At 45.3% G+C, this 12,139-nt stretch overlaps 1 protein-coding gene across 12 annotated transcripts in view; it reads left to right on the top strand.

Moving 5' to 3' along the window:
• The window catches only part of LOC119953276 (archaemetzincin-2-like), a 291,941-nt gene that overhangs the window by 173,818 nt on the left and 105,984 nt on the right, over positions 1–12,139 (top strand). For all 12 annotated transcript variants that reach the window (XR_005457983.1, XM_038777348.1, XM_038777349.1 and 9 more), the window contains 4 exons: positions 4,721–5,018; positions 5,944–6,131; positions 9,415–9,462; positions 11,393–11,504. Coding sequence is in view for 11 of the 12 variants with exons in the window: in XM_038777348.1 (XP_038633276.1) it covers positions 4,721–5,018; positions 5,944–6,131; positions 9,415–9,462; positions 11,393–11,504 (646 nt within the window). In the remaining variant the exon portion in view is untranslated. The remainder of the gene's footprint in view (positions 1–4,720; positions 5,019–5,943; positions 6,132–9,414; positions 9,463–11,392; positions 11,505–12,139) is intronic.

The following is a 12,139-nucleotide window of genomic DNA, read 5'->3' as shown; positions in this document are numbered from 1 at the left end:
AAAAGGGGATGAGGCGTTTCCCAAGGTGAAGGAGGGGCAGGTGCAGGGCCTGCAGGCCCCGATTGGGCTGTGGGAGGTGATGGATGGCATGCGGACAAGGAAGGCCCCGGGACCGTACAGATTTAAAGTGGGGTTTGATAAGACTTTTTGGGCGGAGCTTGGGCCGCTGGTGAGGCCGTATAATGAAGCGAAGGAGAGGGGGGAACTCCCCCCTACTTTGTCGCAGGCTTCTTATCTCCCTGATTCTTAAAAATGCCATGGACCTGGAGCCGTGCGGGTCATACCGCCCGATATTGTTATTGAATGTTGGTGCCAAATTATTGGCGAAGGTGCTTGCATCGCGGATTGAGGACTGTGTGTCGGGGTTGATTGGAGAGGATCAGCCAAGTTTTGTGAAAGGAAGGCAGTTGTTGGCAAATGTCCGGAGGCTACTTAATATGATTATGATGCCCTCAGGGAGGGGCAGGAGGTAGAGATAGTGGTGGCGATGGATGCTTTTGATCGGCCGGAGTGGACGCATTTGTTTGAGCTGTTGCGGAGGTTCGCTTACGGGCAGGTGTTTGTGGATTGGGTCCGGTGGCGAGTGTACAGACGAACCAAGTGAGTTTGGGATACTTTGGGTTACACTGGGACGAGACGGGATGTCCGCTCTCCCTGCTGCTTTTCGGCATGGCAAGAGAGCCACTGGCAATGGCGCTTAGGGTGGATTGGAGAGGGATTGAGCGGTGGGGGCGGGGGGGGGGGGGGGGGGGGGGGGGGGTTGGTGGAGCCTAGGGTTTCATTGTATGCAGATCATCTGCTATTATATGTTTAAGATCCGTTGGGCTGCATTGGTGGGGATCGTGGGGATTTTGGCCGGTTTTAGGGATATAAATTGAATATGGGAAGGAACGAGGTGAGATCAATGCTAGGGGAAAGGGAAAGGGGTTAGGGTGGCGGCCATTTAGGATGGTGGGAACGAGCTTTAGATACCTCAGTGTCCAGTTGGAGCGGAGCTGGTCCTAGCTGCATAGGTTGAATTTAGCTCAATTTGTGGATGGGATGAAGGCGGATTTTAGGAGGTGGGATTTTTTGCCGTTGTTGCTGGCAGGGCAGGTGCACAGTTAAAATGACGGTGCTGCCTAGGTTTCTGTTCATTTTTCAGAACCTCCACATCATTGTCCCTCAGTCATTTTTCAGAAAAGTGATTGATCTCGGGGGTTTGTGTGGGTGGGGAGGACCCCGCGGGTGCGATGAGCTTTTTGGAGCCGGGGCCGGTGTTGCTGAATTTGATCAATGATTATTGGGCTGCAAACGTTGCGATGGTGAGGAAATAGGCAGTGGAAGAGAGGTCGGTTTGCGGATGGGTGGAAGCGGAATCGTTTCGGGGGACGTGCCTGAGGACTTCGTTATTGGCACCTCTGCCATTCTCGCTGGCCAGGTATTCCGTTAGTCCAGTGGTGGTGCCAGCTCTGGGGACATCGTAGGCAGCATTTTGGGGTTAGAGGGCATCTTGTTGTGGACGTCTATTTGCGATAATCATAGGTTTGTGCCGGCGAGCCTGGATGCGAGGTTCCGGGGGTGGCGGCAAGCGGGGATTGAGTACTTCAGGGACTTGTTTTTGGGGGGCAAAATTTGCAGGGCTTGAGAATATAGAACATAGAACAGTACAGGCCCTTCAGCCCACGATGTTGTGCTGACCATTTATCCTAATCTAAGATCAACCTAACCTACGCCCCTTCAATTTACTGCTGTCCATGTGCCTGTCTTAAGAGTTGCTTAAATGTCCCTAATGACTCTGACTCCACCACCTCTGCTGGCAGTGCATTCCACACACCCACCACTCTCTGTGTGAAGAACCTACCTCTGACATCTCCCCTATACCTTCCTCCAATCACCTGTAAATTTTGTCCCCTTGTGACAGCCATTGGAAGTTGGAGGAATACGAGTTGCATAAGGCGAATAGGTTTACGTACATGCAGGTTTGGGATTTTGTGAGGAGGGAGGTGCCGTCTTTCCCAGGGTTGCGGCCTCTGGTGTTGCAAGATAACCTTCTGTTAGAGGACAAATTAGGGGAAGGTTTCGGATATTTACAAGGAACTGATGGAGTGGGAGGGCATTTGGGTGGAGGATGTTAAGCGCAAGTGGGAGGAGCAGTTGAGGGAGGAGCTGGGGGGGGGGGGTGAGACGTCGGCTGAGGCTTTGAGAAGGGTGAATGCATCCTGGTCGCGTGCGAGGTTAAGCCTCATCCAGTTTAAAGTGGTGCATAGGGCCCACATGACGGTGGCGAGGATGAGCAGGTTTTTTGATGGGATGGAGGATAGGCGTGGGTGGTGCACGAAGGGGTCCGGGAATTACGTTCACATGTTTTGGCTATGTCCAAGGCTAAGAGGGTTCTGTTAGGGGTTCTTCGATGTTATGTCCGAGGTTCTGGGGTTGAGGGTGGCCCCGAGTCCGGAGGTGGCAATATTTGGGGTATCGGAAGATCCGGAAGTATGGCGGGGGTGGAGAGAAGCCAATGTATAGGCCTTTGCCTCCCTGATAGCCCGGAGACAGATTTTGTTATGTTAGAGGGGCACGGAGCTGCTGAAGGCAGGAGTGTGGGTGAGCGACCTGGCTGTATTTCTGCGGTTGGAGAAGATCTAGTTCACTCTGCGGGGATTGGTAGAAGGGTTCATTCGGAGGTGGAAACCGTTCATCGATTTCTTCAAGGAGGATTGAGGGGCCAAGCGATGGGGGGGGGGGGGGGTTAAAAAAAGGGGAAGGCGGGATGTGGTTGTAGGTCGGTGTCAGGAGGGTTGGGGTTGTTGGGTGGGTTGATGTGATGACCTTTTGTGGCTCTTTGGTTGTTCTTTTGATATTTTATTTATATGTTGTTGAAAAGCCTTGAATAAAAATATTTTTTTTAAAAACAGAATAAAGCATGGGAAATTTATGGTGGATACTTGGGAACAGTCTAATCTGCTCCATTCCACAAACATCCATGTCACTGCGAATAACCAACCTCCAGCCTTCGACAATCTAGCTTTTTATTGGAATTTCTGATCCAATATTCCAATTGTCCTGAAATCGATGTAATGTTTTTTTTCCTGTACAGTAATAAAAGTCCCGTCAGTTACTAACTGTGGTCAATTTCTCCAATCATTCAGAATAAATGTTTCAGAGTCTGAAAAATGGCTTTGACTGTCTCTGATGAGTCAGCTGTTCACATTTAATTCTCCTTTGGTTCCGTTCCCCAAAGCTCTTCTCAAGACTCATAAAGCATTTCCATCTTACCCGCTGCCAAATGGCTAAATTTTACAAAATATTGTGCACTCTTCGGCCTTACCTAATATCCAGGGATGTGGAATGGCTATGCATTGTAATATCCCAGCATTGTCTTGGGGGAAACACACATCGTGCTTTCAGGAGAAAAGTGCAGCGTCGTCATTCTGTTTTAAAAGAGCGTGAAAGCCGGAATTGCTTTGTTATTTGCCAGGCAAATGCTGACGGAAGTAGTGCTTGCTCTAACAGAAATTAAGCAGAAAGGGTAAGGTATCCTGATATTAAGGACAGGTTTGCAAAACCCATTTGTTGCAAGGCTGTTTCAGTTCGTGGCGGGAACACCCTTCTGACACCCACCTGCGACCCACCCGTGGGTTGTGACCAGTAATTTGAAAAGCCCTGTACTGGAACATTACCAGGCATGAGAAGGTTTAGTTAAGATCAGAGATTTGAAAAACAATGGGCTGCCTTCCCCGGTCGCCTAGCCCCGTGTTTTCGGTGGTTGGAGGCAGTGTGCCATTTATTGGCGGGGTTCTCTCTTCCCGCTGCTGTCAATGAGATTTCCCGTTGAAGCCACCCACACTATCAGGTAACCAAGCTTGAGTACGCTGCTTGTGGGACCAGAGAATCCCAAAGACCAGCCGGAGAATTCCAGCCAATATGATTATCTCCACTAGAACAGAGACGGCTGAGAGGGAATGATAAGGTTTGAGAGATTAAAGAGCAAAAAGATCATGGCTAAAGGGAGGAGGCTAGAAGAAATACTTTTCTCACAAAAGTTTATCAAATAGCGAATGCACTACCACGAATGGTTTTTGAAACTGAGTCAGTTACACCATTTTTAAAACTTAATTTAGAGTACCCAATTCTTTCCTTCCTTTGAAGGGGCAATTTAGCATGGTCATTCATCCTACCCTGCACATCTTTTTGGGTTGTGGGGGTGAGACCCACGCAGACACGGGAAAATGTGCAACGCCACACGGACAGTGACCCGGGGCTGGGATCAAACCCGAGTCCCCGACGCCGTGAGGCAGCAGTGCGAACCACTGTGCCACCGTGCCGCCCATCAGTTACACCATTTAAGAGAAACTTAGATAATCACTTAAAGGCGAGTGGAACTTATGTGTTACAGTTAAATAGCTTTGATGTTGCGTGAGCATTGGCACAACAGGCCGAATGAACCTTCTGTGTTGAAATTTTAATTGTGGGGCGGCAAGGTGGCGCAGCGGTTAGCACTGCTGCCTCACGGCGGTGAGGACCTGGGTTCGATCCCGGCCCCAGGTCACTGTCTGTGTGGAGTTTGCACATCTCCCCGTGTTTGCGTGGGTCTCACCCCCACAATCAAAAGATGTGCAGGGTAGGTAAGTTGCCCTCTAATTGGGAAAAAAATAATTGGGTACTCTAAATTTATATTTAAAAAAGATTTAGATTTTGCTTGAACAAATGTGATTGAATATTGTGATCTTTAACTTTGCAGATGTTGACATTGTTACAGTTAAGAATGGAGAAGTTGAGGAAATACCAGGAGACGCTTTGAACCATATTTATAAGAAAATGGAAGTTTTCTCAGTGATGGCCTTCTTCACTGTGGCACTCATCAGTGGATTTCTTTATTACAATGTTGACTTCAATACAGTTCATGTCGGTACCTATTCAGGAAAGCCAAACTTCATCATAATCCTGGCTGATGACATTGGATGGGGTGACCTTGGTGCAAACTGGCCATTGACAAAGGAGACACCAAATTTGGACAAGATGGCTAAGGAGGGAATGAGGTAAGAATAATATTTGTACCATTTGCAAAGAAACTCCAGCCATTTGATCCTGCATTTTCTTTTGCTAATGTTGAACTCTTTACCTCAAGTAACCTTTAATTTGTATTATCTTGTCTTGGTAAGGAGAGTTTTTGACTGTTTACACAGTTGCTCTTTAATCGCTCAGATGTTTAATGTGATTTCTACTTCTATCAGATAAATCACTGCAACAGAATGTATAATCATAAAGGAAATGTTTGGCAAAAACTAATGTTGCAGCGGGGAAGACAGAGTAACAGATCAGTAGATCTCTTATGCATATCTTGTAATGTTTTGGGTTTTTGTTGGGAATTAATTCCATTTTAGATCTGTTCATGTGAATTTCAATGCATGGTTTTGTGAATGCTGTTCTCAAGTGGGACATGTTAATGCTGAGAAATTTAAAGACTCGTGAGCTCTTAGGGCAGCATGGTGGCCTAGTGGTTAGCACAACCGCCTCACGGGCTGAGGTCCCAGGTTCGATCCCGGCTCTGGGTCACTGTCCGTGTGGAGTTTGCACATTCTCCCCGTGTCTGCGTGGGTTTCGCCCCCACAACCCAAAAATGTGCAGAGTAGGTGGATTGGCCACGCTAAATTGCCCCTTAATAATTGGGTAATCTAAATTTTTTTTTAAAAAAGACTCGTGAGCTCCAGATACTCTCCAGGGCTAGGGTGAGATGGAGTGTAGCTTTGGGTATCAAACTCAATCTCTGGTTCGTTGTATCAAAGGGATGGTAATTCCACTGCTTTATAACTGACTATTCCTTTACATTTCAACTGAAAGTAACCGCTACTATAAAAAATCATGCAGTATCAACAAGAAAAAATACAAGTCGGTTTTCTAGCTTGCTATATGATAGCGTGCATGTAATAATTTTCAGGTTTTGCTCCTTGTTTGTTATTCCAGATTTGAGGATTTCCATGCAGCTGCCTCTACTTGTTCCCCATCTCGGGCTTCTTTGTTGACAGGGCGTCTGGGGTTACGGAATGGTGTTACCCATAATTTTGCTCGCAGCTCAGTTGCTGGCTTGCCGCTGAATGAAATTACGCTGGCACAAGTTCTAAAGGAGGCCAATTATTCTACAGCAGTAATTGGTATTTATAGTTTTAGTTATTTTTATTCCCTTTCCCATGTTATGACTACCATGTTCTTCTGTACAATTGCAAGTGGCATCACAAAAGGTTATAGCATCTTGCCTATAATCACTACAGATAAAAAGCCAAATTATTGGGAAAGAGACAAATATTACTTGTTTTTATCTTAGATTTGGAATGCCACCCTGATTGTTGTGCAGTCTTAGATGTAAAAGTAATAAATAATTTAAGGAGGCACAATGCAAGCAGTCACTTACATTTACGTTGCAAGCATATTCCCTTTCTGTCCATTAGGTTAGCAAAAAGGCAAAAACCCAAAATAAAAAATGATCTAACCGTGGCTAACAAGAGACGTGAAAGATTGTATTAGATCAAAGGAAGAGGCTTGGGAGTCTTTTAAGAATTCAGCAAGGGAAGAACAAGAAAGTGATAAAGAAAGGAAAAATAGAATAGGAGAGCATAGGTAGGTTCTGTATGTAAAAAGAAAAAGATTGTCAAAGGCTATTACAGTCAGAGAGAGGAGAATGTTTTTTTTAAATGTTTTTATTGGCATTTTTCAATTTTACAGAATGAAACTTTTGTGTCCGATATTTACAATTTATACAGTTTCTTATTTGCATAATCTTTCTTGGTATATCTTCTCCCCCTTCCCCCCTCCATGCTCCAGTTTCTCTTCATTGGTGAAACGGTCCAGGCCAGGCAACATAGAGAACATAGAACATAGAACGATACAGCGCAGTACAGGCCCTTCGGCCCTCGATGTTGCACCGACATGGAAAAAAAACTAAAGGCCATCTAACCTACACTATGCCCTTATCATCCATATGCTTATCCAATAAATTTTTAAATGCCCTCAATGTTGGCGAGTTCACTACTGTTGCAGGTAGGGCATTCCACGGCCTCACCACTCTTTGCGTAAAAAACCCACCTCTGACCTCTGTCCTATATCTATTACCCCTCAATTTAAGGCTATGTCCCCTCGTGCTAGCCACCTCCATCCGCGGGAGAAGGCTCTCGCTGTCCACCCTATCTAACCCTCTGATCATTTTGTATGCCTCTATTAAGTCACCTCTTAACCTTCTTCTCTCTAACGAAAACAACCTCAAGTCCATCAGCCTTTCCTCATAAGATTTTCCCTCCATACCAGGCAACATCCTGGTAAATCTCCTCTGCACCCGTTCCAAAGCTTCCACGTCCTTCCTATAATGAGGCGACCAGAACTGTACGCAATACTCCAAATGCGGCCGTACCAGAGTTTGGTACAGCTGCATCATGACCTCATGGCTCCGGAACTCAATCCCTCTACCAATAAAGGCCAACACACCATAGGCCTTCTTCACAACCCTATCAACCTGGGTGGCAACTTTCAGGGATCTATGTACATGGACACCGAGATCCCTCTGCTCATCCACACTACCAAGAATTTTACCATTAGCCAAATATTCCGCATTCCTGTTATTCTTTCCAAAGTGAATCACCTCACACTTCTCCACATTAAACTCCATTTGCCACCTCTCAGCCCAGCTCTGCAGCTTATCTATGTCCCTCTGTAACCTGCAACATCCTTCCGCACTGTCTACAACTCCACCGACTTTAGTGTCGTCTGCAAATTTACTCACCCATCCTTCTGCGCCCTCCTCTAGGTCATTTATAAAAATGACAAACAGCAACGGCCCCAGAACAGATCCTTGTGGTACGCCACTCGTAACTGAACTCCATTCTGAACATTTCCCATCAACTACCACTCTCTGTCTTCTTTCAACTAGCCAATTTCTGATCCACATCTCTAAATCACCCTCAATCCCCAGCCTCCGTATTTTCTGCAATAGCCGACCGTGGGGAACCTTATCAAACGCTTTACTGAAATCCATATACACCACATCAACTGCTCTACCCTCGTCTACCTGTTCCTGAAAATTCTCATCTGCAACCTTTCTAATGCAATCATATCCTTCTGATAGTGCTATGACCAGCAGTACGCACAATCCTCCAGCTGTGGCCTAACGAGCATTTTCTACATCTCCATCTTAACCTCCTTGCGCTTACATTCTATGCAATGCACTGCTTTAGAAATGCAAACCTATTCTTATTCCATTTGAAAATGGGGCCTAGAATAGTGCTCCTGGCATGACCTGAATGATGTTGAGCTTCTTGAGTATTCTTGGATATGCACCCATCCAGGCAAATAGAGAGTACTCCATTACACTCCTGGCTAGTGCATTGTCGACTTTTGGGAATCTGGAGATGTGCTACTCATTACAGGATTCCCGTCCTCTGATCTGCTGTTTTAGCTGGAGTACTTATTGTGGTGGTATACCTGTAGATAATGTTAGATGTATTCAAATGTATTCAGCAGTGTGACCTCCCACCAGCAGGTAGCTTCAGATATCAGTCAGGTAACATCCAGCGAGCAGCAGAAGGTGGTAAGGCATACATGAGGAGAGGCGCAAATCGGGTAGTTCCACGAGAGTCTAAAGTAACTTACCACGTGTACATTAATAAATCATTGTTCTGGCAAAGTCATCAGCAGTTCTGTATAATCATTGCAAGACATGATCACAAAACACAGCACTTACATGGCCTGGTCTCTAGTCGTCTCAGATTTCCCTGCCACTGGGCCAAGGCCTCGCTCCGCTGGGACTATGTGGTGGTTAAGAATCCACGCACAGGATTCTTCTACCTTGACCCCACTCCACCCACTCAAATTAATTTCAGGACCTGGAATGTCAGGACTCTTATGGACAACAGCAACAGAGCTGAAAGTTGCACTTCCATTATAGCCCGGGCACTCCGGCGCCACAACATTCACATCGCCGCCCTGAGCGAGACACGACTTGCAGGAGAAGACCAGCTTAAAGAACAAGATGGTGGATACACCTTCTTCTGGAAAGGCATGCCAGAAGAACATCATCTCTACAGAGTGAGGGGTGAGCGAGCACCCATGACCCTATGGCTCACCCTGGCCCAGAAGCAGCACATCACAGCCATCAATGCCTACACCCCAACCCTAGATGCAATGGAGGTTAATTAACTCAAATCGGATGTAGGAAATGTTGTCATGGATTTCACCACAAAAGTGTCCCACCGCACTTTGTTTTAATTAATGCTTTTATACATATGTATTTTGAAATAATCACTAAAAATAGGTAGAAATAATTTTGTATATAGTATTTGAAAAATACATATTTTGAAAACTAAAATGTTTTTTCAGTAGTTCTAGTTAAAATACTGGATTTGTAATTTGTAAATAAAATATTTGTGTATACTTATTTCTTGTACACAGGTAAATGGCATCTTGGACATCATGGCTATTACCACCCTAATTTTCGTGGTAAGAAAGAACTTCACAATAAGCAATTTAGCTTAGCCAATCTAACTATCCTGCGCATCTTTAGATTGTGGGCGGAAACAGGAGCGCCCGGAAGAAACCCACGCAGACACGGGGAGAACATGCAAACTCCACACAGACAGTCGCCTAAGGCTGGAATTGAACCCGGTTCCCTGGCACTGTGAGGCAATAGTGTTAACCACTGTGCCACTGTGGTGCACCAATCATGACTCTGATCTGCTTGCCGGAGGCTTGAGATGCACACTTAAATTAAGCAGGAAGATAAGGCCATGTGCCTTGAGATTTTCCCATTTCCCTGCCTATTGACCACACTTGAAAATAACCACCATGATAATGGTGGCGATGCTGAGCCTGTATTATGTATACAGAAGAATGAGATTCTACACCAACGCGTCCATATCCATATTCTCCTCTAACTTCTTAAAACCTGCCTATTTGTCCAACTTTTTTCAGGATGATTTTAATCTAACTAATTAACATAAATAGAAAGTAATATTGTATGGACTGTAGCACAGGCAGCAGATCCAGTCTTGTCAGTATCCTGCTGATCAGATTAGGTTAATATTCCCCTTTGGTCACCTTGCCGTTTATATATCCTATTTGGCTTGGCACTAATACTTTCATCATGCCTCTGTGAAAAATCTTGGGACATTCTATTGCTATGAAATCTAGTTGTTATTTTAACATTCAGTTACCAGCAGTCACATTTCAATGATTTAAGACATTGATAATCTCATTATCCCAGCCAGTGCCTGGGTAGCAGGTTGCCCATTCCAGGGATTGGCCTGAGGGTGCCCTTCCCTTAAGGGGGGGCTCGCTCAAGGACCCCCCTTAAGAGGTAAGTTGGGGCATTTGGAGTGGGTGGGGGGGTCGAGAGATCAGAGCAGCATTCAAAAATGGCACCTCGATCTCTTTCTGCACTGACAAGCTCAGCTGGTCAGTGTAGGAAGTGAGGTAAGTGTGGCCTCAGAGGCGCGTCCCTCATTGAGGCCAAAAAAGGAGTTCCATTTGATAGAGTCTTTCTCAGCGCTGCAGGCACCGAGAAAATCCCCGCCATGCGCGGACAAAACGGGACTCTGGTTTTGGGGCATTAAATCGCAATCATCAACTCTGTTTCTCTCTTCGCAGCTGCTGACAGACCTGCTGAGCATTTCTCACACTTTCTGTTTTATTTTAAATAAATTATCGTTGCTTTCTGTAATACCACTCTTGAAATAGTTGACTATCTAATCAATTATTTTGGAACATTAAATATTGCACTGGCATTGTGAATTCAATAAGCAACGCTCCTTCCAGAAGAAGCACCCAGAGGAAATGAACATTTCTGGCCAATTGCCATGCAAACCCTTAACTTTGAATTTCCAAAAAGGATTCCCGGCACATCTTCCTCCGGGGCATCTCCCCAAATTCAATGCTGGATAGCTCAGAAGTTACAGCTCAAAGTCTTTTTGAACTTGTGCTTATTCAGTTTTCTACAATTAACCTTCCCAATAACAGTTTGCATTTACTAATGACTGAGAAAATAAGGTTGATGTTACATAAATAAATCAAAAATCTGTTCCAGCAGCAACTTGATTTCAACTATTAATTAAGCCAACTACAGCAATTCAAGGATACTAATGCAAAATATGACAGATGCTGGAAATCTGAAATGAAAACAATAATTGTTGGAAACACTCAGTAGGTCTGGCATTATCTGTGGAGAGATAAACAAAAGAAAGAGAAATCTGTGACACAAAGTAATCGACCTAGAACACTCATTTCCTTTTTCCATTGATCCAAGGATATACCTGATCAATTTGCATCCAATACAAAATTGCCAAATGAAATATAAGAGGTCTGCCATCAACACTTTTGAAGCATGGTACGGCAAGGTTAGCTTTGGTGACTACTCTGTTTTGGTTTGTTACAGGCTTTGACTACTATTTTGGAATACCTTACAGTAATGATATGGGCTGCACGGATGATCCTGGATTCGACATTCCTCCATACCTACCTTGCCCTAGGGACTCTGTTATGAAAAGGTAACTTAGTTAACAGACAATTGTTCTCCCTATAGACTTTTGGTTTAAAAAAAAATAAATTTAGAGAACAAATGTTTTTTTTCCAATTAAGGGGAAATTTAGCGTGGCCAATCCACCTACGCCGCACATCTTTTTGTGTTGCGGGGGTGAGACCCACGCAGACACGGGGAGAATGTCCAAACTCCACATGGACAGTGACCTGGGGCCGGGATCAAACCCGAGTTCTCGGCGCCATGAGGCAGCAGTGCTAGCCACTGCACTATCGTGCTGCTCTACTTTTGTTTTACACAGTGTTGTCTCAACTGTGCCTGGTTTGCAATAGGTAAAGTTGCCATAGTCCCAGATGAGCATCGGTTGCTTTCCCTTTGAGACAATCACACATTGCCATGGGCCTGGAGTTACATGTAGGTAAAAGTAAAAACTAAAGTCACCATAGTCGCACATGACCATAGGCTTCTTTCCACTTTGAGGGGAAGAGCTGACTGGTGGTGATTTACTCTGAGGATTAACACACCTCAGGCAAGGGGCAAGGTTGAGAAGGCGGGCCTTCATGAATAACTCCAGCCGCTACGGGAATTGAACCCATGCTGCTGGCCTCACTCTGCATCACGATCCAGCTGTCCAGCCAACAGAGT

Source organism: Scyliorhinus canicula, chromosome 18 (assembly GCF_902713615.1).
Source record: "Scyliorhinus canicula chromosome 18, sScyCan1.1, whole genome shotgun sequence".
Lineage (NCBI taxonomy): Eukaryota > Metazoa > Chordata > Chondrichthyes > Carcharhiniformes > Scyliorhinidae > Scyliorhinus > Scyliorhinus canicula.
The sequence above is the reverse complement of the archived record's forward strand: the minus strand, read 5'-3'. Positions and strand labels throughout refer to the sequence as shown.